At 61.2% G+C, this 26,894-nt stretch overlaps 1 protein-coding gene across 8 annotated transcripts in view; it reads left to right on the forward strand.

The window, feature by feature from the left end:
* The window catches only part of Iqsec1 (IQ motif and Sec7 domain ArfGEF 1), a 297,078-nt gene that overhangs the window by 97,677 nt on the left and 172,507 nt on the right, over positions 1-26,894 (forward strand). For all 8 annotated transcript variants that reach the window (XM_047534518.1, XM_047534512.1, XM_047534520.1 and 5 more), the window contains exon 2: positions 14,860-14,889. In XM_047534518.1, coding sequence (XP_047390474.1) covers positions 14,860-14,889 — 30 coding nt within the window. The remainder of the gene's footprint in view (positions 1-14,859; positions 14,890-26,894) is intronic.

Raw genomic sequence — 26,894 nt, forward strand, 5'->3', positions numbered from 1 at the left:
ACAGCTGGGTCTTGTCTGCTGGTGATTCTCCAGCACCTGGGGACAGCACAGCCCAGAGGAGTCACTCAAAAATGGGTCGAAGGGGAGAAGGAACGAGCGCGGGGGAGACAAGGGGGTTTCGGGGCCGGGGAACCTCACCAGGCCGGGGAACCTGTGCCCAGCGCCTCGTGACCCGCGGAGAAGGCACGCAGGAGGTGGACATGCCACTGGACCGGGGCTGTCACGGGTGTGGCCGCGCCTTCTGTCCCCGAGCCCCAGGCCTGACCATGTAAGCCACCTTTGGTCCCATGGGGGTTCTGCCCACCCGCTAGGGACAGTCACCGCTGTCATCTGAGAGCCGCAGTGTCGGGGGGTGAGGCCCGGCTCCTTGGCCCGGGAGGTCCAGTGGCTGGCTCTGCACTGGCCCCAGGGTCCACGGCACGGCCCGGGCGGGGCTGGCGGTGGGGACGGCAGTGTGACCAGCAGCAAGACTGTTGGCCTGCTTGGCTGAAGGGCCTCAGCTGCTCCAGCGGGAGCCTCTGTGGGCACAGCCTGGCGGCCCCCGAGGCCTGTCTCCTGCTGTGGTCAAAGCGCCCCTCAGCTACTCCTTAGCTCTCCGTGACAGCAGGGTGCACTGACATGTCACACACATGGAGCGCGACTCCCCATCCTTGTGGTGGGACAGGACGTGGAGTGTCCCTGGTCCTGTGTCCATGTGTGAACAGGAAAGTTCTGTCCCCTTCATTCCACTGTCTTTCCCATGCCCATCCCCCTCCCTTCCCTCAGTCCCCTTTGTCTCATCCAGTGAACTTCTGTTCTCCCCCACTTATTGTAAGTCAGCGTCCACACATCAGAGAGAACATGCAGCTTTGGTTCTTTGGAACCGGCTTATTTCACTTAGCAGGATATTCTCCAGTTCCATCCATTTACCTGCAAATGCCACCCTTTCATTCTTCTTTATGGCTGAGTAATATTCCATTGTGTGGACGTACCACAGTTTCTTGATCCACTCATCTGTTGAAGGGCACTTGGTTTGGCTCTGTGGCTTAGCTGCTATGAACATTGACGTGGCCCTGTCACTCTCCCCTTCTGTTTTATTAACAGTGTGACCACACACTCCCTCTTCTGCAGTGCCGGGGACTGGAACCCAGGGCCCTTGGCACGCTACAGTGTGCCCTTCCAAAATATATCCTTTGGGGCTTTCTAGGAGAGTTACCGAACTGTGTGCCCATCACCACTGTCGAATTCCAGAATGTCTTCATGTCCCCGTCCCACTGCAAAAATCCAAACCAAAGCAAGGAAAAGCTGCCCCTGCCGGCGTCTAACCCTGTTCGCTCTCGCCTGGCCGCTAATCCACTTTTCCGTCGCTCTCGATTTCCGGTTCGGGATGTGTGGCAGGGTGGAAGCAGGCAGCCTGCGACCTTCCTCTTCGGGCCTCGGCTCAGCGTGCTATTTGCAAGGGTTCCTCCGTTCGCAGCCTGTCTCGGGCCTTCCTTCCTGTGCTGGGCCACCTTCCGTCCCCGGGCAGACGTGATTCCAGCCTGTGTGTCAAACCCATTCACTTACTTGATTGGCTTCGTCTTTGAACGCTTTTCTTAACTTGGGAGCTGCTCAGTGACACGTGGCAAAGACGGTCTGCGTGTGCGAGCGTTGGCCGTTCTGGGCAGGCCGGTCCCTGTGGGTCTCCGAGGGGGGCCCAGGCCAGCTCTGGGTGCCGTCCAGGCTGGTCAGTGACTCGGCTGGATCTCGCGCGACGGGGCTGGGGTGGGGACTCCCGGGCGTCTGCGTGGCTGGGACCTGGCAGAAGCTGTCACCCGGGCTGCTGAGTTAGCGGGGACGCGGCTGTCTTAGCGAGCCGCCTCCTGCGGGAACTCGATCCCCGGGTGCTGTGTCTTGAACACTCGGTGACCGGGGTGGTTCCGGTTGGGGTCTTTCTCTCAGGAGGCTGCGGCTACTTGTCAGGCAGGGCCACAGGCATCTGAAGTCTTGACGGGGCGCAAGAGCTGCTTCCGTCCTGGGCCACAGTGTCACTTTTGGAGGGAGGTCACTGTTGTCCCCACATGGGCCTCTCCAGAGGCTGCTGAGTGTCCCCAAAATGAGCAAGGCGGAATAGCAATGTGGGGCTGTGACCTGGCCCCAGAAATCGCCCACCGTCCCATCCGCCTCCCTCTGTTCCTGTGACCCTGTGGTGACCTGAGTGTTGTCACCTCGTCCCCAGATCCACATGTAGCAACCAGATCACCAAAGCGAGGGTGTTAGGAGGCAGGTGAGGTGACGGGGCAGGGTCCTCATGAAGGGGTCGCGTGCCACACAAGACACCTGCAGAGGACCAGCCAGCCCCTTGGTCGCGGGCGGGCGCGGCTGGAGGGCGTGTGAACCAGAAAGCAGGCGTTTGATCAGGCGCCACCGCTCCGGGCTCCCTGGATCCAAGACCGAGTGCCATCCACAAGCCGCCCAGCCGCTGGACCTGTGGTTGGGGGACCCAAGTGGACAAAGACCGCTCGCATGTCACCAAGTCCAGCCCAGGTTCTGGAAACGGGGAATTCAGCCCCAACGCGGACACGGAGGAAGGTCACAGGTATTTTTGGACGCGCTTTAAAACTACCCAGTGTTCTCACAGCACGTCTGGGCTCATCCCTGGATTCCGCAGCTCTAGGAATGGACTTTCCCAAGGTCACCCAGAGTCGGGGAGCTGGGAACAAGAGCCCAGCCTCCTGGCTGCTGCCCAGGAGGCCTGAGCCCATGGCACCTAAGGACGCTAATAATTGCTGATTGAACATTTGCCACATGCCAGTCAGTTACATCTCCCCAACACCCTCGGCTGAAGGTACAGTTTACAAATGAGAAAATGGGCACAGAGAAGTCAAGTGATCTTCCCAACATCACACAGCCGGTTGGTGGCAGCCTAGGATTCCAGCTCCGGCATTCGAAGGCAGTTCCTGGGGGCTCAGGTGGTTGGCGGAGGGTGTCATTTGCACACGGAGACCACCCAGGGGTCCAGGTGGTGAGAGAAGGAGCAGGGATTTGGGGGACAGGAGAGCCCACCCCAGGGGCAGAGTGGCCAGGAAAGGCCTTGGCAAGCAGGGGACATGGGAGCAGAGACTTGGGGGAGGTGAGGACGCGGTGCGGATGTCGGGAAGCGTGTGCCAGGAGGCAGGAAGAGAAGCTGGGGAGCAGTCAGCTGGGGGAGGCGGGAGCAGAGTGAGGCAGGAGGTGGGATTGGAGCTCAGGCTTGTCAGTCAGCCCCGGGGCTCGAGTTAGCTCTGCGGGGCGGCCGTGGGGGCTGAGCAGGGGAGGGACACGAGCCCCAGGAGCAGTCGGGGTCGGCACAGCAGGGACCAGCAAGGACCCTTCTACGGCCTCTAGAGGGGGAGCTGGGCCAGCGGGGGCAGTGGAGGCGGGAAGCCCACGCATGCTGGTGGCTGAGGAGGGCGCGGGGGACAGAGGGACAGAGACAGCCCGGGTTTGACCCGGGTACCTGGAAAGGCAGAGGCGCCCCCATCCAGATGGGGAGGGGCAGCCAGGCCAAGCTGGAGACGGGATTAGGCCAAGGGGGCGGCGGACGCCGGGTGTCAAGTGCGGGTGAGAGCTGGGGACCCACCGTGCACCCCTGCGATTCTTGGTGGCAGTACCAGCTTCTCACTGACCCAGGGGACAGAGCCTTCCTGGGGCCCAGCAGGCACAGCACTGTCCGGTGGTCTTTCTCCCCTGCCCCTTGCTTGCAGGGTCCTCAGACCAGGTGTCCCCAAGCCTGGTTCCGTGGCCTGGGGCCCCAGCAGCCAGAGCAGAGACGGGCGGGGGTGCAGTTCCCCGCTTGGTGACCGCGGGAAGTCTCTGGCTGTCTGCGCCCGGTAGTAAGTCCTAGTGTCATCGGTAGTAAGACCCCAGCGTCACATGATCCTGCTGACCCTCCCAGGGAGCCCAGGAAGGGCTTTGGGACCCGCGCAGGACACGGCCAGCCGGGGAGGCACCAACCCCCGGGCAGGGTCAGGGCTGCTTCCTCTGAGGCCCCGCACGCGTCACAGCTGGAAAGCCCGAGGCGTCACGGTAGCAGGGAGGCCACCCAGCGGCCTCTGAACCGCCTGGCATCCCGCGCCCGCACATGGTGGCCGGCTCCAGGGCTGCTGGCCCGCAGGGCCGGGCAGGGCCTGGCATCGTCCTAACAACTTCCCGGGTCACCTGCTACGAGGGCCTCCCAGGCCACTGATCTGGACCAACCCCAGGCGTGACAGGTGGGGACACTGAGGCGCAGAGTGACGGGACTCGCCAAGACTGCGCCTTTCCTGCCGACGGCGGTCGCCATGAAGATCTTTGAGGGTGAGGCCTGGAGGTGCCGCCCCTGGACCCTCCCGGAGACGAGGCTCCGGGGCTCCCAGGCCCATGTGCTCAGGCAGGACCCGCCCACCTTCCCAGGAAGCCAGCCGGTGGGAGCGCGTCCAGCCAGCCCGGGCGCGAGACGCGGGGCAGGGCAGGGGCCGCTCCGGAGGCCGGGCGGCGAGGCCCCAGGGGCCTCCATCCGGGGGTGTCGGGGTGGGCGGGCAAGGGTCAGCCTCAGCCGGGCCGGGAGGAAGGGACGTGGCACAGGGCCAGGCACACTGAGCACGGCCAGGCAAGGGAGCAGCGCAGTGGCCATCCCAGGGTGTCAGCTGTGCCTCACGGTGACCGCGCCAGAACCCAGAGGGAGTCAGCTCAGAGTCCTTGGAAGCTGCCGGCGGCCGTCAGCACCGATGAGTCCTCCAGACGTCTCTCAAGACACACGCACACGCACACACACTCACACACACGCGCGCACACACGCACGCACGCACACATTCACACGCACGAACACACACACACACATTCACACACACGCACACTCACAAGCACACGCACACACACGCACACTCACACACTCTCACACACGCACGCACACTCACACACGCACACACACATGCACGCACACATTCACACACTCACACACTCACACGTGCAAACACACACACGCGCACACACACACACAAACACGCACACACACACAAACACACACATGCACACACATGCACAAACACGCACACATACACTTACCACTCAACTCACACTCATGGACACACACACACAAGCACATACACTCACACACACACAAAATCCACACACGCACACTCACACACACATACTCACACACATACGTACACACACACTCACACACATACACTCTCACACACTGACACATGCTCACACACACACTCATGCACCCACACATACACACACACTAGCACTCACACTCACACACTTGCACACAGAGACTCACACCCCCCCCCACACACTCACACACACACTTGCACACACTTGCACACACACAGACTCACCTATGCACACACTCACACACACACACACTCACACACAAACACGCTCACACATATACATACACACACACTCAGACACACTCACACACACTCACACACACACACACACACACACACACACACCCGTCAGTTTAGAGAACACTGGCCTTGGAAGGTAACCCAGGTGTTTTCCTCTCCTGGAAAGAAGGCGGCTGTGGAGGCCCCTCCCCTGGGCTTGTCCGCCAGGAGACGGCCGTGTCACTCCCTGAGGGACAGGCTCGTGAGCCCGCCATGGCCTGGGCACCCTGGGTCTCCCCTGCCCATCCCTCCTGGAGCCCTGGGTCTGCCCTGGCCGCGTGCTTCCTGTCCACCCGCACCCTCGTCCTCACCTGCTCGGGTCACTCACCCGCTGTCCCAGGAAGAGGCTCCAGTGTCCCGCCACCCCGCCCTCGCCACCGCGGCAGGCTGGAGCCTGGGCCGGGAAGGAGGCAGGGAGCGGGTCAGCGTGTGTTCTTTTTCCTCCCCAACAATGTCATTCGGAAGGAAGGGGGTGTCCCCTGAAGAAGTGGCCGCCAGAGGGTGCGTTCTGCCTCGGGGCACATGTGAGCGGCTGTCGGTGTTGGGGACGTGGGTGACCGGGCGTGGCGGGGCGTGGCGGGGCGGCTGCTGTGCCTGGAGCTCAGCAGGACCCTGGAGGGCTGGGACGTGCTGCCTGCCCTCCCTCTGGTGGGCATGGCTCCCCAGGTCCCTGCAGGAGCCGCCTTTCAAAAACTCAGTTGTCACTGGAACTTTATTCTATCTGTTCACTTGCACGCGGTGCTGAGAATGGAACCCAGTGCCTCACGTGTGACCGGCAAGCCACCTCTGAGCCACCCCCTGCCCAGGAGCACGGTGGATTGTCCCCAAGACCTCCAGGCTCTGGGTGCTGCCCTCCCCCACCTCGGCCACTCGAGGTCCCTCACACACTGAGCTCTGAGAAGGTGACTTACAATCGGAGTCCCACGTGTTACAGGCTCGGTCCTGGGCCTGTGCTGCCAGAGAGGTGGTGGCACCTTTAGGAGGCGGGGCCTGGTGAGAAGTGAGGTCACAGGCGTGTCCATGAAGGGATATTGGGACGGAGCCCAGCCCTTCCTCTCTCTCTTCTTCCCAGCTACTCTGAGGTGACCAGGCCTCTTCTACCATCCCAGGTCCAAATTAGCAGGGCCAAGTGACCATAGGCTGGAATCGTGAGCCAGAATAAACCTTTCCTCTTGATAAGCTGATTAGCTCAGGTGTTTTGTCACAGCAATGTAAAGCTGACCTTCAGAGCGGCTGTCTGCTGATCTGCACTGATACCTCCCGGAAGGGTGTCCCCACCAGGAGGGAAGCCTCCTCCTCTCCTTTCTGGGGACCCGGCTCTGAACCAGGCTTTGCAAATGCTTCCCGTGAAATGACAGGCCCCCCGGGGAAGGAAGCCTCTGAGAGCAGGGTTCCCCCTGGAAGGACGGGGAGAGGTATGTGGATCTCAGCGTCCCGCAGTCTCCCAGTGACAGACAGGATCTGGAGACGGTCCAGTCCCTCATCTCATCCTGCGTGACCCCCACAGCCACAGCCCTGGGGACGGGGAGCCCTCATTTTGAGACACAACGATTGCTTCTTGTGATTCTTGTGGTAATTCAAGCGTGGGGGGCTGGGGGTGCTCTGGCGCTTTACCCAGCATGCTGTGCGGCCCTGGGTTCCGTCCCCAGCGCCTCACAGAGGTCTCTGCCTCGCCCGGGGGTGACTCCTCTTCTGGGTTACCACCCTGCCTGCGCCTCAGCTGTGCCCATCTGGGGGCAGCCGGGGAACATCTGCTGGGACCCGGCCAAGCTCCTTATCCAGGCAAGTGACATGAGGAGCTCTGGGCTGGGCTCATCTTGGTGACCGAGGAGTTGCCTTGGGGCAAAGAGGCCTCCGGACTTTGAGACCTCAGGGACCGAGGTCCCTGCCCTCAGCCACCCCTGCCGTGCAGTGTGCTCCCTGCCCAGGGCGGCTCCCGGCCCGGGAGCCAGATGTCCCCTGATGTCCCACCGGAGCCAGAGGAGCCCGGTGGGGGGCCAGCCTCCTTCTCCACCCTCTGTGAGATCCTCTGTCCCCAAGAGCTCGCAGTTCCTGCCAAGGAGCCACCAGGGGCATCTACAGAGGGCAGGCGGTGGCTTCGCTGTCTGGGGCCAGAACATTTGCAAAAGGAGCCTGTGGGGCCCTCAGCCAGGGCAGGATCCGCGCTGGGGACAGTCCCTCTGTGGTGACTCGGTCCTGGGCATAGAAGAATCCCTCCCACAGACGCTGCCCTACTCCAGCACCCTGGCGCCCCTTCTCCCTGACGTTGGGGACAGCTGTCCATAAGGGCAGAGGACGCCGTCAGGACTCCCGAGACTCCTGTCTCAGCGACACGGGGAGGAGGAACTCGGTCTCCCCGCCCCCGTCCTCATCCAGGAGCGTCTACCTCATGGGAAACCGCGGTGCCCCCGAGCGGTGGGCTTTGCCTAGCGTCACACGGCGGAGGGGGCGGAGGGTTCCAGGACCCGGCCAGGGGACACGCGATGGCTGCCCCCACGCCAGCTGGTCAGCACAGCCGCTGAGTCCTTGGGTTCCGCTTTGGAAGTGGCGTCCGGGCCTCGGCGGTGCGGCGTGGTGAGGTCTGGCTCCCACTTTGGGTGACAAGGCAGCAGCCGGTCCTGACCCCTTGATGGGTGCGTCCCAAGGGCGGCCCCACGCCCCACCTGTCCCCGTGACTCCACGTCTGCGGAACCCCCCAGCCTCCCCAGCACCCCTGTCCTCCTCTCCCCTCGCACGCGGTGTGCCCTGGGCCCGCGGGGTCTCCTGCCTGCCGCGCTCGGCACCCCTCTTCCACCGGCTGTTCCGCTGGGCTCCGGGAAGCCAGCAGGGGGCGCTGCACCTCACCCAGGGCTCCGCCCGGGATGCGTGGCTCAGCTCTATGTGTGGAGTGGGGGACAGGCTGTGCAGATAAGGGGACCACGTGGCAGGGCTCAGAGGAGGCTGGATGAATATGTATGCTGCACCCAAAATACTACCCTGATTGGTACTCGGTGAGCTATTTTTTGTCCCTGCCTATTATTACTGCTTTGGTTCAAAGCGGATATAACTTGTCGAGACAGTGTAGCTTGTGGGTGAGGTCACAGGCTTTGATGTTAAAATTGGGTATGATGTAAGCCTCAGCTCCTTCACTTGTCTGCTGTGTGACCTTGGGTAAGTCACTGAACCTCTCTGAGTGATGCTTTCCTTTTCTGCCAAGTAGGGAGTATAATTTTTTTTTTTTGGTGCCAGGGATTGAACTCAGGGGTGCTTCACCACTGAGCCACATCCCCAGCCCTTTCTTCATATTTTATTTAGAGACAGGGGCAGGTTGCTTAGGGCCTCGCCAAGTTGCTGAGGCTGGCCTCGAACGCACGATCCTCCTGCCTCAGCCTCCTGAGCTGTCAGGATCATAGGCATGCGTCACTGCACCCAGCTGTGGAGGATAATTCTAAGGCACGCACAGGAGTGTGTTGGCCTAAAGGCAGACAGGAGAGGGGTCTTGCCCGTGTTGCTCCAGGATATGGTAGATGGAGCAGCAGCGGAGGTGGCAGCCCGGGGTGGACTTAGAGCTTGCTCCTGGCACACCTCTGTACCATGTGATTTGCTGCAAGAACCATGTGTGCCTTTTGTAGTGAAATAGACACTCTGGAAGGTGGCAAACGGCAGGGAGATAAAGACAGGACCTTCCTTGCAGGTCGCAGCGGGGGTGACGTGAGTCAGTGCACGTGGTCAGGCTGAGTCCATGTTCCCTGGCTGTAGAGATTGCCGCAGAGTCGTGAGTGACTCATGTCCTTCTGAGAGACACAGGGGTCCGCTCTGATCCCGGGAGCGTGGTGCCCACAGACCGAGGCTGCTGAGTGGCCGGCTCCAGCTAGGTGGGGGAGCAGCCCGGGAGGTCAGGGACAGGGGCCAGCCCCCAGGCAGGACCTGGCTGGCCGCACCGTGGGCTTTACGGGCCTCTCCGCGTGGAGTGGGGAATCAGGTGAGTCCGGAGCGGAGGTGTGTCCTTCTGTCTTGTAGTTGACACCTGAGAAGGGCACGGGACAGGGAGGGGACACCTGGGCCCAGCAGTGAAGCCCGCGACCTTGGCCTCCAGCCCGCCCCCGACCTGAGAGCTGAGCAGCAGGAAGCAGGGTCCCCAGGCCGAGAGACGGGAGGGTTGCGGTGGCCGCTGGCTGGGCACTGGGTGCTCCCGTCAGCCGGGCGGGGAGCCGCTCCAGGCTGGGCAGGAGGAGAAGTGGGTTTTATTTTAAGACCAAGAAGCCCTTCAGAGGCGCGCGGGGGGCTCAGGATGCGTCTCTGTAGATGGCCGTCCTCTGAAAAGGAAGCCACTGTGCCCGCCAGGAGCGGGGAGGGGACGCGGAGAGAGCCCAGAAGCTGAGGCCCGGCAGCTATCGCAACTCGGTGACCCTGTCCTCGGGCTGGGAATCTCAAGGGCAGGGGCGAGGGAAGTGGGGAGCGGCCTCTGGGTGCCTGAGGTCGAGGCCCATCCCGGGAGGCCCAAAGCTGGTAGCTGGGACCGTCTGGGGCGAAGCGTTTTCAGGGAGACCCAGGATCGGGGGAGGCCGGGGAGGGGCTGGGCAGGCGAGGCCCTGCGGGTTCCAGCCTCCGTCGCCTCCCAGGAAGCCGGCCTCCTGCAGGGACGCAGACACAGGGCCTAATGGCAAAGCCGTGCTCAGGGTCCACCCGCGCCCCAGGCCCTGTGACCCTGGGCCGCCGCCTCAGCCGAGCCAGCCTGGGTTTCCTGGCTCCCATGACGTGGGGCCATCCAAGGCCCTGTCCACGCTTAACCCTGTCCAGCTGCTCATGTCTGCTGGGAGCGAGGTGACCGCCAGGAGGCTCTGCAAGGACTCCAGGTGGCCCCAGGGCCTCCCGGAAGTGCCCTTTGGCTCTGCCGGGCACTGAGCGACTTCCCTGCTGGCCGCTCACCGTTCCTCTGATTGTTCTTCCCGCTCCAGAGCTGAGGGTGGCTTTCCAAGATGCGGGGACCCCTCCTGTTGTCCTGGACCAGTCCCGCCCTCCGCCGGGTGTCCCACGGTGGCGGTGCGCGAGGTCCAGGGCTAGGCGGTTGGCCCTGAGCGTGGCTGCTGTGCGTCTCCACGTGCCCTTGCGGCCGCTCCTCCCGGCCTCTCCACCCTCCGTGGTTTATGCCCAGCCCTCAAGTTCATGCTGTGCCTTCCAGCCTTGGTCCTGGGACTGTCATGTCCACCCCCGGCCCTGGTCAGCGTTGGGTCTGGCCTGACCAGGTGCCAGAGGATCTCAGGCGACATTCCCCTGACTCCGCTGGTCCCCTGGTGGCCTTTGGTGCAGATCAGCTCCTGCACATGGTAGCCTTGGTGGCCCCCAGAGAGGGGAGGGGTGTGGACGCCCGCTCGTCCTGTTACAAGGTTGCCCCGGGTCAGCTGGACTTGGTCGCAGGTCCGTCCCCGGCTGAAGCAAAGGGGGTGAAGTGCCCACTTGGGCCGCCCCTGGGTTGCGTGTTCCCTCGGTGACTCTGATAGCAGACAGGTGTGGGGACATTCGGATGAGAGAGGGCTAGGGAGGGCTTCAGAGGGGGACAGAGGTGCCCCTGGGCACCAGGTGAGCAGAGAGGACGGGCAGGAAATAGCCCCACATGCCACTGCCCAGCCGGAGCTCAGCTCCAGGCAGGACGAACCCCAGCTCGTGAACCACGGGCACGTCGGGGACTCCTAGGGCCGGACGGAACCCACACCCCAGAGAGAAAGGTCCCGGGACCTCGGAGTGGGCTTCCTGCTGGGGTTGCTGGCTTGGGGACACGGTGTAGATGCAAGGGGCCTCTGGCATGGTGGCGTCCAGACGCTGACCAGCTGAGCAGGCAGGGAACCCGAGGAGAAGGCCCCCAGACCATGCTCCTGGGACCCCGTTAGAAATGCGTGTCTCGGGTCCATCCAGATCCCCTGGGTCAGAATCCAGACTGAACCGGATCCCTAGACCCCGTCTTCTCACGTTAAGGGGTGCTGGGCCAGACGCTCAGGCGGTGGCTGTTGATGCTCATGGACCCCAAAGGTCTCCTTCTGAGACCGCTGCGTGAGGAAGTCATCAGAGATGGCGACGGACCCCTTTCCCCAGGAAGATGTTCACCGTGGATTATTTATAGCCAGGAAGTAGCACAGGGAGGAACGAGGAAGCCGACAGCAACGTCGCCATCGGTCGCCATCGTGAATGCTGTTCAAGAAGGATCGAGCCAGGAGCCGGCAGCGGGCAGGGTGGCCTGCGCTGAAGCCCTTCTGCAGGGGGAGGCGGACAGGGAGCCGACGGTCACCCGAGGCTGGTTCAAGTTCATGGATGCAGAAGGATCAGGGGGTCAGTGGGTAGGGAACCCCGGGCGGCTCTTAAGGATCGTTGGCAGGAGGGATACGGCATGGGCCAGTCCCAGGAAGTGGCACTGGAGTGCAAGGCAATTCACAAGGGAAGCAGTGACCACAGCCGGCAGGGACCGAGCTCCCAGGGAGAGGGAGCAGCAGACTCCAGGGTGCCCACCTGTGTGGGGGAGGGAATGGCAGGTGATGCTGGAGCCAGATACCGTGGTGGGTGCCTGTCATCCCGGCAGCTCCGGAGGCTGAGGCAGGAGGATCACAAGTTGGAGGCCAGCCTCAGCAACTTGGGCCCAAAGCAACTCAGTGAGACCCTGTCTCTAAATAAAGTATCAAAAGGGCTGGGGATGGGGCTCAGGGGTGAAGCAGCCCTGGGTTTAATATCCGGTACCAAAAAGAAAAAAAAAAAAAAGAAGAAGAAATCCGGCATAGGGTGACGTCAGCCGCGTCCCTTGCAATACAGCACAGAATGGACAGGAAACCAAGGCTGCACGTGGACATAAGAAAAATGTGATTAGCCCAGGTGTGGGCATGATGTGCGATTTCCTGTTTGTGTCCCAAACCAACGGGGGCTTCAGAGCCGTGTATCAGCTCAGCCCTTCACTGCAGGTGACAGAGTCCCCTCTGGCTAGCTTGAGCTGAGGGGACTCAGCTCAGTCCCCCTGTGTTGGGACTGAGGTTACAGGATGACAGGGGACCAAGCTCGGATCCCCCATCCCTCGGAACAGCCTGGCCTGGACCATCCCCTCCGCCCATCCCGGCCAGTTACCATGGGAACGGCCCCTCCTGTGATCCTCAGGCCTGGGCCCCAGAGCCACCCGATGTGGGAGAAGGAGACACGTCTGTTTCCTGCGGGGCCGGCCCGGGGACCTTTCCCACCCCGCTGAGATGCTCAGGCCCAGCTGCTCCGCCCGGCAGGCCTCCGTCTGGGGGACCCGACGCCCCCTGCCCCCCGAGAGGTGGAGGTGTGGCCTGGAGCAGCCTTCAGCCCCTGCCTCGCTGCCCAGCCCTTGGCTCAGGTGGGAAAGGCATCCTGTCCCGGGGTCGCATCTTCATCCGCAGGAAAAGGCTGCGCGGCTGCGCGGTTACACAGCAGCGCGGTTACACAGCAGCGCGGTTACACAGCAGCGCGGGGCGCGCACCCCAGACCCGCCATGCACACCGTGCGCAGGCGTCCTCTTCCCGGGTTCCGCCCAGCGGGAAGGCGTTCAGGGCACCCTCCGAGTCCGCTGTCCTTGGCGTGCAAGATGGTCTGCCACTCGTGGCTGCTGCCGGCCCGTGACACGTGACCACTTGCTCAGGATGGAGCCTGCTCCCGCCCTGTCTCCTCACCACACGAGGAGGAGCTAATCCTTGCTGCCACCCCTGATCCGTTAAGTGAGGACACTGAGTGACTTCTGGGGCCTCGTGGCAGCTGGTAAGAGGCCGAGCTGGCTGCGCCCAGGAGGGGTGGGCAGCGCTGGCCGGCGTGGTTTTCCAGCATCTCCCAGGTGACCGTGCCTGGGCCACTCAGCCAGTCCCTCGACCCGGGGTGAGCCCTGGAGACGCAGCAGAGAGCAGGACAGGTCCCTGCCCCTGGTGACATTCTCACCCTCCTGAGCAGACAGCAGACAGACGGAAGGAAGAGAGCTTCCCGTGGGATGAGCCAAGCCACCAAGCAGCCTGATGGGGGAAGGGGGGCCCTGGGAGGGGCTGGCGTGAGCCGCGTGGCTGTGTGACCACGGACCCCAAATGTCCAGCTCAGGCGGCTCGTGTCCACTGCCTCCGTGCCTGTGGAGCTGCACCCACAGCTGGAGCCACCCCAAAAGCAGTGGCAAGAGTTACTGCAGAGGACTGTCCCCAGCCGTCCTGAGATCAGCCTGGCTGTGAATGGCTCTGCTGTCACCCCCTAGCCGTGAGGCCTGGCACGGGCTGGGTCTCCAGGCCTCCGCCGGGGACTTGGAAGGCATCGCCCACGTGTGACGGGGGATCCCGGCCTGCCTTCTCCTCCCTGGCTACTGCAGGGCACGGGGCGGAGCCACGCAGGGCACGGGGCGGAGCCACGCAGGGCACGGGGCGGGGCCACGCAGGGCCCAGAGAGGCCAGAGCTGGTCAGGAAGAAAGGCTGTGCCCATGCGCCATCTGTCTCTGTCCTCTGACTGTCACGTTGCTAGAAAGAACATGAACAGTAAGACAAGTCATCTGACTTTGGCTTGAGGATGCTTTTATTTCTCCTGCTCTTTGGCAATAAATTCAGTCTGCCATCCAGGGAATGAAGTCTTTATTTTTCTTTTTTTCTTTGGGTACCAGGGATTGAACCCAGGGGTGCTTAATCACGGAGCCACATCCCCAGCCCTTTTTATATGTTATTTAGAGATAGGGTCTCGCTCAGTTGCTCAGGGCTAAGTTGCTGAGGCTGGCCTCCAACTTGGGATCCTCCTGCCTCAGCCTCCTGAGCTGCTGGGATGACAGGTGTGTGCCACCACACTTGGCCTAAAGTCCTTGATACGTGTGCACATAGCCATTTGCTCCTTAGGACCCCGGAGCCCCACCAGGGCTGTAGCATCAGCTGGGTGGGCTGGACCCCAAAGCCCTTTCCTTTGGTGCACACAGAGGGGAACGCGTCGCAGCTGGTCCTGGGCCTCTTACCGTCTCTGTGAAACTTCAAGTGCACTGCAGGATCCAGTGCCCCGTTTCTTGACATTCAAGCCAGTCTCCTTGGAAGGAGGCTGTAATTGATGTCTGGGAGCTTGAACTGCGCGCGGGGACACTCTGGACCTGCCAAGCAGGGGAGCGCCGGCCGGGAGTGCGTCCCCGTTCATCCGCATTGCGCTCATTCCTTCCTTCCGCTGCCGCCTCGGGGCCCAGGGTGCAGAGGCGGGAACCACAGACCGCTCCCCTGCCGTTGTCCTTGACCCCTGGGATGCCTCAGATCTGGGGACAATTCCAGTCCAGGCGATGGGCCCTGAAAGGGGTGGGAATGGAGCCCTAAGGCTTCCAAGAGGAGGGGGCTTGGGGGGCACAGGTCCAAGTCAAAAGGGCATCAGAGAGAGACCCGGGTTCTGGGCCCACGGGTGACTCCTGGGGACCGGAGCTGGGACACCAGGGTAGCGGGGGACCTCACTGTCGCCCCGGGTGGCCTGCTTCCGTGGGTGTTTGGATCTGAGTGTGCCTTCTTGTCCTTGCAGGTCTGAAGAGGACAGCTCCCGGAGCATCAGGTACGTGTTCCGTCCACCCTGTCCTTGTGTCTGTCTGGGGACGACAGCCCTCAAGAAACCATGTGCTCCGATTGCTTCCTCGCGGGCTCCCTGCCGCCTGCGGCTGCTCTGGCTGCTCTGCTGCCCGAGGACCCAGCTGGTCCAGGGCGTGGCTCCCCTGGGTTCGCAGGGACGCTGGAGAGGCCGCCCACGCTGGGCCCCGACCAGGACCCGGAGCTCCCCTCAAGGCCCCGTACCTGCCCTGGACCAGGACGCAGTGGGCGCGTCTACATGGGAACACAGGGAGACCCCTGTCCCTCCCGAGCCACTCAGGGTGTGGCTGGACGTGGAGTGGGGTCTCTGACCGGGCCCAGGGGAGGGGCTGGCCTGACGGGAGCCGGGCTCTCAGGGCCTCACCGGTGGTGGCTGGGGCCTGGCAGATCTCAGGGCAGGAGTCGGGGACCGTGAGGCTGCTGGGGACAACCGAGGGGCGTGGGTGTAGCATGGAAGGAGCGCAAGGAACCCGCGGGTCCCCAAGCCCGACTAGTGGCCTCAGGCTGGTGGGTGAGGTGGTGGCGGGTGCGGTTCTGTGGCCAGGCCGGGGGGACCAGATGTCCTGGGCCAGGAGCTGGGCTGGCAGGAGAGGCGGGGGTGGGTGGCGGCCTCCAGGGAGGCTGCGGGTGGGGAGGCTGCCTGAGGGCCGAGGTCAGCGCTCGGGTGTCCAGCCTGGTGTCGGAGACGGAGCGAGGGGCTCGGGCTGCAGCCTCCCAGTCCGGGGTCCCCGCAGGAAGCACAGGCACATTCTGGAGGGGGCTGGGCGGGAGGCCCGGGGCTGCTTGCAGAGGTGAGGGACAGCGGGGGGACACCCATGGCTCAATACCATGGCAGGGAGGGGACAGCCGTGTCAGGAGGTGACACAACGGCACATCAGCCCGTCTCACACTGGGATTCAGTGCAACCGTGAAAAGGAAGGAGGGGCTTCCGGTGCGCCGATGAGAACATTCTGGAAGGTTTCGATGAGCGGTCCAAGCAGAGCCCAGGAGTGGGCCTTTCTCATGCTACTTTTTGGTTAACTGAGGGAAGGCGTTAAAAGCGTATATTCCTTTTTATAACGTTTGTCTGAAGGACAAGGGAAGGGAATACAGGAAGCTATTAAAATGTTCCCTTCAAGCCCAGCACGGTGGCGGCCTCTTCTGTAATCCTGGCAGCCCGGGAGGCTGAGGCAGGAGGATCACAAGTTCGAGGCCAGCCTTGGAAATTTAGGAAGACCCTGCTTCAAAATAATAAACGGAAAAGGTTGGCGATGGCCAGGCATCGTAGCGCAGCTTGTCGTCCCATTTATTCCGGAGGCTGAGGCGGGAGGATTGCAAGTTGGAGGCCAGCCTCAGCAACTTAGCAAAGCCCTAAGCAACTCAGGGAGACCCTGTCTCTAAATAAAATACAAAAAAGGGCTGGGGGTGTGGCTCAGGGGTCAAGTGCGTGGCTCAGGGGTCAAGTGCCCCTGCGTTCAATCCCCAGTACCGTAAATACGTACGTACATACATAAACAAACAAACAAACAAAATGCTCCCTTCAGAGGCAGCTCAGGGGTCTCCTCAGGGTCTGCCTGTTCACACTGCTGTGAGTTGTGGGCCAGGTCACTCTGTAGCCTGTGCCTATTCAGTTAACCGGAAGTAAAGAACTGTCGGGGGACAGGGTGGTGGCCCAGGAGCGCATCTGGCCCCTGGAGCTGGGCCCAGTGTTGGAAGGGGTTCCCGCGTGGACTGTGAGGAGGCTCCGCACTCGAGGAAGGCAGTGGTGTCCGCCCCCTGAACTGTCCCTGTCCTGACCTGCCGGTCCCACCTGAGATCTGACCCCGGTATCTCACGTCCTTTTCTCCTCCAAGAGGGCGGCCGCTTCCCTGAAACCCTCCTCCTGAGAAGCTGCTCTTGGTGGATCGTGAGGGGCCTTTCACAAGGAAATCCTGGGCACAGTACCCAGTGTGACCGCGGCCGCAGTGCCAGTGTCAGGTGTGGCCCTGGTCTTGACCCGTCGCCTTGAGCCCTGGTCCCCATCGTGCACCAGGCACTGGGCTTCAGAAGGGCGTGGGTCACCGTCTCACCTCCACCCCGGAGCTGGGGCGAGAGGGCGCGTGTGAGCAGGGTCTCCCCTTCCTCAGGCCGGAAGCCCCCCGGCCCATTCAGATCGGGTGCCTGGGGCTCTGCTCTGGCCCGGAGCTCCCGGCCACCGTCCCCAGGACAGAGAGCGCCATGTCACGGCCCTGAAGAAGTGTCCCCGTCCCTCAGACTGCTCCCCCGGGCTCCCCGGTCCTCTCTTAGACCAACGCATGGCACTGACCCTCTGCTGCTGCTCCCCAGCGACGCCCTCTCACCGCAGCCCGTCAGCAGCTCTGCCACCTTCCAGGGCCCCCAGGCTGCCCCCAGACAGCAGCGCCTCCCTTCAAATCCGTCCAGGGGCTCGGCCGGCGTCCAGCAGGGGTCTGTGACCCGGGCGGCTTCTCCTCCTCATCCTCACGTCGTACCTTCCCCGCGCGCCCGCCCGGGTCCCCACCGTGGCCGCCTCCCGGGAGCTCCGAGGGGAGCAGGGGCTGAGGAGCCGGCTCTGCGCTGGGCTCTGCCGTGTTTCGTGCCTGGCCTTTGATACCTGTGCCGTGCGTCCTGGTGGCTTGAGCGCTCCTGCCGTCGCCCAGGACTGGGTTAGGTTGCCCAGCCCGGGATGAGGCCTGCGGGCCCCGAGGGGGTGTCCCTGGCCGAGGCTCCGCGTGGAGTCCGTGGGAGCCCCGGGGAGAGGCCTTGCCCACCACGGGCACGGGTTACCCTGCGTGTCGCCAGGTTCAGGGCTCGGGCGTGTTGGCAGTCCGGAAGGAACAGAGCTAAGTGCCCCCCCCCGTGTCCCACTGAGGGGGACCCCTGAACACACCTCAGGAACCCTCAGGAAGAACAGGCCGCAGAGGGGCAGCAGGGGACGATTCCCTGAGGACGTGCCCTGCCTGGGCAAGGTTCCGGTGGTTGCAAGAGCTGCTGGCTTTCTCAGGGCAGAGGTCTCACATTCGGGGGGCCTCCCTTGTCCCCGTGCCCTGCTCCCGCCCAGTGAGGTTATCTGTCACCAAACTTCAATGAGATGCCAGCTCTCTGGGCGACTTCCAGAGCCTCATCAGCAGCAGGATTGACTTTTTTTTTTTTTTTTTTTGCAAAAAAACCTGCTTTTGGATTCACAGGCGCTACTTTTCCCGAGGCGAAACATTTGCAAGATCAGATGTAGTCATTCTCCCCAAATGAAATGACTCATTTAGAACCATTTTTGCAAACGGAGGACTTTGCTTATTGTTCCCGGGGAACAGTGTGTCTTGCTTTTTGATTCCATTCAGGGGGAGGCGCTGGAAGCCCCCAAGACTCAGTCCTTCAGGATGCACGCGGGTGGGGGATCGTGGGAAGGGAAGAGAGGATTTGTAGAGTTTGCATCCTGGAAAGAAAGGAGCGGAGTGGGGAGGCGGGAAAGAGCCAGAGACTCTTTTTTTTCGATTTGTTTTGGTTGTAGTGGACGCAGCACCTTTATCTGATTTATTTATTTTTATGGGGTGCTGAGGATGGAAACCAGGGCCTCACACGTGTTAGGCCGGTGCTGCGCCACTGAGCCACGCCCCGAGCCACGCCCCCAGCCACATCCCGAGCCACGCCCCGAGCCACTCCCCGAGCCACGCCCTCGCCCCCACTGAGACTCTTTCAGATTCAAGTACTTGCTGCATGAGAACGTGCGCCCCCACCCCAACCGCTCCCCGTTTCAAGCCCTTGAAACGCGCTCAGTTACTTTCAGTCATAAGTAGTAATAAATGACAACGAGTATCTTCTGCCTCTGGGCGGGGCCTCCTCATCTGCCAATCAAACCCACCCCTTCCAGAGCGTGGCTGGCATTTCGTTTCTCACCTCTGGGAAACTGAGGCCAAGAACTCGCCAATGGGTCTCCTCGGCTAAAACGGATTCCCAGCCTCCAGCCAGGACCAGGTACCAGACAGCCTTTGCAAGGCAGAAAGATCTGGGGTGCTGGTGGAAAGTGTAGACCCCTAGGGTCAGCATGCCTGACGCCCTAGCCCCTGGGTGGAGTCACCTGTGTGACTAGCTGGCAGCCTGAACAGGCGACTTCTCAAGGAAACAGAAGGTCCCCAAGCAGGTCAGCGTCCGGGGTCAGACACGCCCACCGCACAAGCGTCAGCAGGTGAGTGTGTGCAAGATTTGCTGGGGATGCTAAGAAATTTCAAAAATTTTTGAAGGTGGTGGATTTGCACGGCTCATTCGTTCTGTTGGGCTCTGATTGGTCACGGCAGTTCCTTTTGCAAAAGAACCAACAAGCAGCTGGGGGCGAGGCACAGGATTTAGGGCCTGGGGGAATTAGGGGGCTGCTCCCAAGAATGGGGTCCTGGTTACCAGGCTGTCTCACACTGAACCCAGGTATGTTAGTGAAAGCCGTTCATGGAACTGATCCATTTTTATGTGAACATCTCTCTCCACACTGAGTGTTAGGGTGTGTGTGGGTGTGGGTGTCCCCAGAAGCCCCCGTGGAGACACTGCAGGAAGGTTCAGAGGGGACGCGATCGGGTCCTGAGAGCCTCAACCCGGTCAGTGCCTGGCTCCCTGGGGGATCCGCTGGGGGCACCTGGAGGCAGGTGGTGTGGTGAGGAGGTGGCACTGGGGCCTGGCTCTGGGGACACGTGTGCATCTGGGAGTGGAGTCTCTCTGCCTCCTGGTCCCCAGGGGAGCTGCTTCCCTGCACCACACTCTTCCTCCATGAGGTTCGGCCTCCCCTCAGGCCCGAGGAATGGAGCCGGCCGTCTGTGGACTGAGCCCTCTGCCACCGTGAGCCCCAAATCCACTCCTCCTCCTCTACGATTGTGCGGGTCTGGGTCTTTAAGTCACAGCAGCAAAAAGCAACTCGAACACCGAGGAAAGACAACAGCCTTCCTAATTAACTCTGCCTTTTTTGCCCCCAACTTACCAAGAACGTGCACTTCCTTTTGTTTGCAAGGAGGTCTGAAAACCCTGACCCTGGCAGAGAGCCGGGAGTGTTTGCCGTGCCCAGGAAACAGGGCTGGCCGAGATCTCCGGCTCCAAGACAGACGGGAAGGCTCAGAGTCAGCAGGGGCTTTTCCCTGTAGCCCTGTCCCTGGAGCGTTCGTGAGATTTCTGTGGTTGTGACAAAATACCTGAAAGAAAAAAAGAAGAGGCAAGATGGATTTGGGCTCAGAGTTTCAGACGTCTCCCTGTGGAGTCCGGTCTCTGGCTTTTGGCCTCGGGCAGGGCAGAGCATCATGGGAGGAAATAGGTGATGGCACCAAGCTGCTCAGCTCCCGACCAGGACGCAGGGAGAACACGGAGCATGTAGGGCCCGGAGTCGAATGGTGAATGGTTTCTTTAAGCGCACGCCCCTGTGACCGCCCTCCTCTGCCTAGACTCTACCCCCGTCAATCGCCTGTTGACTTACGCATCTGTGATGACTCCTCAGGGTCGAATGATGAGGTCAGAGCCCTCCCTGTCCAGTCACCCGCCGGTCGCCCCAGCTCTGAACACTGATGTTGCACAGGGGACCCATCCTTCAATACGTGATCTTGCGGGGATATTTAAAACATACACCATCAGACCCAAAAGGCTGGTGTCCATCTGACAACAGAAAATACACCTGGTCTGTCTCCACGGGCTCACACAGTCAGTAGCTCCAACATCGCTCAAAGGTCCAAGTCCAAAGACCTCACTGAGCCTCAGGCACTCTTAGCTGTGAGCCCCTGTAAAGATTAAGAATTCGAGTCCCAGCCGGGCGTGGTGGCTCCCAGCAGCTCAGGAGGCTGAGGCAGGAGGATCGCGTGTTCCAAGCCAGCCTCCGCAATAGTGAGGCCCTAGCAACTCAGCGAGACCCTGTCTCTAAGTAAAATGCAAAATAAGGCTGGGGAGGTGGCTTAGTGGTTGAGGGCCCCCAAGTTCCATCTTGGTACCACCCTCCCCATAAACGAAAGACTAAGAAAACAAGTTACCTACTCCCCAAATTGAATGACGCAGGGTAACTGTTCCCATTTCCAATGGAAGGAATAGAAAATTAGCCAGGAATGTTTCCAAAACAAGAACAAAACCCAGCGGGGGCAAGCATGCAGCCCCGTAGCTGCACGTTGGCATTTGGGTCGCACGTTGGCATGAAGGGAGTCCCGAAGGACCCGGGCAGCCTCACTCCTGTTTCCTGGCAAGGTCACTGTCTAGGCTGGCTCTGCTCACCGCCTACAGCTTCCTGCAGCAGACATTGCACGTTCCTGGCATCTGTGTCCTCCCGGGGTCTCCTCTGCAATGTGGCTTCACTCCGCGGCTTCATCCCTTGCCCTTGCGATGATACCCGTAGATTCTGAGCCAGCTACACTGCCTGGCCCCCTGGGCTTTCCTCTGGAATCTCAGTGGAAACGTCCGCGACCCTGTGACTCTCTTGCCTTCCGCGTGTCTGGACAGCCAACTCCATGTGGAAGACTCCAGGCTCTGGTGTGGCCAGGAGCAGCGGCGAGGCCCACTTCCAATACAGCTGTCATGGTCTCTTGAGTGGCTGGACCTCTGAGCCATAGGAAAGAAATCCTGGGGAAATAATTCCCCAGACAACCCTGACCGACCAGGGTGTTCTGAGACTCTCTTCTCAAAACAGTCTTTGGATTGAGTTTATACTTTCACATCCTGGAGCCTGCCTGGGCCAAGTCGTTCTGGCCCTTTCCTGACATGCCCTCGGGGTATCTTTCCGGTTGCCCCGGTGCAAATTACTTGTCTTCTTTTTAAGGGCACTAATCTCCTCAGCAATCACACCTTCCCTGGCCTGGACATTAACTGCTCTTTTTCGGAAGAAACTGCAAGGTTTTCATGTTTCTGCTCTGCTGCTTGCTTATAGTCCTCCCTGTAACCTGGCTGAAAGCAGCCAGTAATAATCTCACCAGGGCCTCAACACTGTGCAGATTCCAAGTTTTCTCCACCCGATTAATTCTTCTGTCACCTTTAAACGGCCTCACGTGAGGTCTCAGGGCTTGGGAAAAATACAGACAAGTTCCACACCAGACTAACATGGATGGCACCTGGTGCCATTCACAGCGGATTGCTCGATTTCATCCAAATGCTCATCAGCACCGCCTTTACCCTCCTGTTCCTATCGGCATTCTGGTCTTCTGAGCTCCCACCAGAATCTCCTGTTCAGCCCCACGTACAGCAACCTAAGGTTTTGCTAGCCTGCTTTACCAAACTCTTCCAAATCTTACTTTGAAAAGCGGTACCTGAACCACATCATCAGGTAGAGTCACAGCTATGACCCTACTTCTCCATACCAATTTTCTATGTTAGTCAGCTTTCTGTGACTGTAACAAAATACCTGAGAAAAACAATGTACCAGGGAGAAAGATTTATTTGGGCTCGCAATTTCAGAACGATGGCTCGCCTTCCCTGAACCTCACTTTCTTCATCTGCAAATTGGGAGCAAGAACTCCCAGCTCCCCGTTTGACCTTGATCTGACCTGGGCCTAGCTTTTCACCCACTCCTGCTCCATCTGGCCCGGGGTGACACACTCAGGCCTTCTTGTACCTCCATCCCTCTGCTGTAAGCCCAGGGCCTTGCCTTGCTCTGCCCTCTGCCCAGAACACGCATCACCACATCCCACCGGGGCCCGATGCTCTCCCTGGGTTGGTCCTACTGGAGAGCAGACTGGATCCTGTTTCCTGTTCATTCTGCCACTCCATGTTTTTGATAGGAGCGTTTAATCCATTTTCCCTTAAAGCAATTCCCGTAGGGGAAGACTGGCTTCTTTTATTTTAGTATTTGTTTCCTGGACATCTTGCGGCTTTCTGGCCCCTCATTTCCTGCATGCTTGTCTCGTTTTCCTCGTTAGTTGATTTTCGTAGGGAAACATTTGAATTCCTATTCCTTTTGCCGTTGGTATGCCCTGCTGCTATTTCTTGGGGGTTCCCACGGGGGTTCCACTGAACCTGGGAGCCTGATGCCACGCCGGGGTGACTCTGCAGCAGCCTGGCATTGGTAAGGTACCATACAGCCCCAGCCCCAGTGCCCGCTTGCCGCTGATGTCGCCACGTTCTGAGTGCGTGAATTGCGTGGTCAACAACGTGAGTGTCGTGATTGGTCTATTTTCCTACCTTCACGTCTCACGTCTTGTAGAAAACAAAGGCAGCGCGAGCTTTTGTAATTTTCGTGAACTTACCCTCGCCCGAGACCTTTCTCTCTCTCTCCAGCCGAGTTCCTAAGGTCCTTCCGCTCAGCCTGAAGGACTCCCCTCCCGCTGGTCACCTCTCATGGTGACCAGCTCCCCCGGAGCCTCGGGGATCCGAGGCTGTGGTTTGAATGCGAGTCCCTCTGAGACACACCCCACCCTGACGGCATTGAGAGGAGTCCTTCAGGAGAGAAGCCACCAGGCCGCAGCCTCCTAGCTGTGACGCGGGTCTTCAGAAGAGGGGCTCGCCTGGCGTGACAGGGCTCGGCTTGGAACCCCGCGCTCACAGGCTTTCCGTCGACTAAGGCAGCGCGGTAGCTCGCCCCTGTCATCCCAGCTACTCAGGACGCTGGGCCGAGGGTCGCGGCTTTGAGGCCAGTCAAGCAGGTCCCTGAGACCCCGTCTCAAAACCCAAAGGGCCCGGGCGTGGCTCAGGGGTAGCAGGCAGGAGGGAGGCCCTGGGCTCAGTCCCCAGGACCGGGGTGGGGGCAGGGGGCTTAGATATGAGTCCAACCTCTTCACTCTTCCACCACGTGGGGACTCGGCAATGGCGTCCCCTCTTAGAAGAACAGGAGCCGCGTCCCCACGCTGGGTCCCCTGGCGCCAGAACCATGTGAAATCCACGCCCCTTATTAGCGGATCGCCCGGCCTACGGCGTTTTGTCACAGTAGCGTGAAGGGACCAAGCCGTCTGTGGTGCCTCGGTGTCTCTCTCCTGGGGACCACAGCCCTGCTGGCCACAGGCCTCTTGTCCTGCACCACCTGGGACACGTCACCCCGCTGCCCTGGGTTCCGGGGTCTCTGGTGAGAAGACCCTGGAGGACCTGACGGGGATATGGGGATGAGAGCGCCCTTCGCGTCAGCCCGTAGGGCTCTGCGGCGTGCCCTGCGGTGACCACTGGGCCACAGTGTCGCCCTCGACCGTCTGGCAGACCTTGGCCGTGGATCCCGGCATCTCCGATGGGCCTGGGTCTGGCCGGGACCCCCGCGGCTGCCTTCTCCACGTGGTTCCAGCCACGGGGAGTGGGTGGTCCCCGGCCCCCGGGAGGGACGTCAGAGGCTGTGCCCAGGCGGCTCCCCGCCCGCTCTCCCCGTCCCTTCTCCCGGGCTTCTGCCCCAGCACAGGGGGTTCTCGGGAGACTCGCGTTCCTCACGGATCTTGCAGTAAAACCGATGCTCCAGCGTGATCCCCGGACCTGGGCGGCTCGCTCCCGCTGGCGGAGTCAGGACTGGGTGCACTGCGCTTCGTGAAGAGGGTGGCCACATGGTGGTGGGGTGGATCCAGAAACCTGAAGGGCTGTGGCTTCCGAGGCCGCCCGAGGGCAAGCCCACAGCAACGGAGACGTCCAGAGCTTCTGAAGGGACGAGGCTCCGGGCTGCCCGCAGGGCAGATGTGACCTTCTGAAGGCTCAAGGGAACCTCGGGGCTGTGGCCTCTTCCTGGTGCAAAGCCAACCTCCTCGGCACCAGGGATCCCTGTGAAGCAGGGAAGCAAGAGGGCAGCGTGGTGTGGTCCCCAGCGTGGCTTTGGGGTCACTTACTCCTGATCAGTTTGGAGGAGAAGGAAAGGCAGGGGAATAGGACCCCGAGAAGGAGAGAAGGCGGCCCGAGGAGACTCGGAACAGTAGGGGAGGGGCGAGGAGGGAGGGGCGAGGAGGGAGGGGCGAGAGGGAGGGGCGAGGAGGGAGGGGCAGGGCGGGGCGGGGAGGCCCGGTGGCCAGAGGACGTGCATGACCAGCAGAGGGACTGGCTCTCTCAGGAGCCAGGAGGGAATGGAGAACCGAAAGCACAGCACATATTTTAGACTGAGTCCTGCAGCCCAGGGAGGGGACAGCCCTGCTGGTCACTAAGCAGGAGAAAACTGGAAGAGGCCACTGGGCCCTGGGGACCTGGGGAGGCCATGCGGGGCCCCCAGAAAGCCCAACGCCCCCCAGCGGGTGACTTTCAGGGCGAGCACACCCGGTTCTCTTCCCGGTTTCCCCTCATCTTCGGTCACTTCTAGTTCCCTCGCGCTGCTAGGGACGGCCAGCCTTGCCAGCGCCTCTGAATTCCTTCGTCCTGTCCCAGAGGTGGGACTCCTGAGTGAAGGCGCTGTGCCTGTCACCTCCGCTTAGCGTCCGCCGTAAAGCAGTGCTGCAGAAACGTGGCGCCCCTGTACTCATCCAGGGACAGTGGAAGCGTGCTGGTCACCGCCTGGGCTGTCGGATGGCCTGAGTCCCCGCAGGCGGGCGACAGGGAGCAGTGCCACTTACGGCTCCACTCGGAGGCCACCCGGCTAGCGAGGCAGAGACGGGGTTCTTCCAGGGGTTTCCAGGGGACCGTGGCCACGTTCTTCTCACAGTGCTGACAGTGTGGGGGCTGAGCCTGGACCACGTGGGGACTCCCCTGTGACACGAAGCCACCCCCGACACTTTCAAACCACAGCCCATTCTGGACTTTTCTCTTGTCCTCCTAGCTTCCCCACCTTGTCACCTCCTCCTACCCGAGAAACCCAGGGCTGGGGTTGGGTGGCCACCAAGAGTGCCCAGACCTTAGACAATCACTGTGGCCAGGGAGGAAGGTCTGTGCTGATTGGCCAGATTGTGGTCAGGTGACCCCCAGCTCCACCGTGCCTTGGGAGCTGCTCGCCCTGTTCCCAGGATGGGGAATCTCTGATCCTGAGAAAGCAGGGTTCAGGATCTTCCGGGCCTCGTTTCCTGGGCTGCGCCTGCTCCTCCCTTCCTCCCACATCCTGCTGGTCTCCGTTCACCCAGGAATTCATGGCAGCACCTCCTGTCCCGTGTCCCATTTTGCCAGCAAATAAAAAAGTAGCCAGACTTCCTGTGCAGTGGCTGGATTTCAGATTTACTCCCAGCTTCTGGACCTGCTTCAAGTGTGTGTTGCAGTCAGTTATTCAGTCAACAAACTTTCACTGAGCCCGGCCTGTCCTAATTGCTGGATCCCCTGACCATCAGTCATGATGGTGTTACTGTCCTCAAGAACTGAGACTAAAGGGAGAGTCCTGAGGAATCAGGGGGATGGCCATGGGTGTGGGTGTCCCCAGAAGTCCCCATGGGAGATGGTGCAGGAAGGTTCAGAGGGGATACGATCGGGTCGTGAGAGCCTCAACCCGGGCAGTGCCTGGCTCCCTGGGGGATCCGCTGGGGGCACCTGGAGGCAGGTGGTGTGGTGAGGAGGTGGCACTGGGGCCTGGCTCTGGGGACACGTGTGCATCTGGGAGTGGAGTCTCTCTCTGCCTCCTGGTCCCCAGGGGAGCTGCTTCCCTGCACCACACTCTTCCTCCATGAGGTTCAGCCTCCCCTCAGGCCTGAGGAACGGAACCCTCTGCCACTCTGAGCCCCCAATCCACTCCTCCTCCTCTATGGTTGTGCGGGTCGGATCTTGTGAGTCACAGCAGCAAAAAGCAGACTCAAGGCCAAATGCAGATGGGGTCCATCTGCAGGAAAAGTTAAATGGGGTGAGTGGGTCTGGGAGAGCCGTGGAGATGCAGAGGTGAGCAGAGATGCCCTGTGAAGAGGTGACACCTGCACAGAGCTTTGGATGAAGGGAGGGACGGGTCATTTGGCCATTAGAAGAACAGAGTCCCCAGCAGTTGGCAGCCCCCACAAAACTCCTGAGGTGGACAGTTTCTCGGTGAAGAGGTTCCTGTCTTGTCAACCGGCAGACAGTGAGTGTTCTGGCTGTCGAGGGTCACGTGCCCTTTGTCCCAACTGCTCACCTGTCACTGTCGTTCAGAAGTAGGGACAGCGCATAAGCGAGTGCGTGTGAGCGTGCCCCAGGAACACTTTGTCGTGGGCCTAATTT

The sequence above is a fragment of the Sciurus carolinensis genome, chromosome 19 (assembly GCF_902686445.1).
Source record: "Sciurus carolinensis chromosome 19, mSciCar1.2, whole genome shotgun sequence".
Taxonomy (NCBI): domain Eukaryota; kingdom Metazoa; phylum Chordata; class Mammalia; order Rodentia; family Sciuridae; genus Sciurus; species Sciurus carolinensis.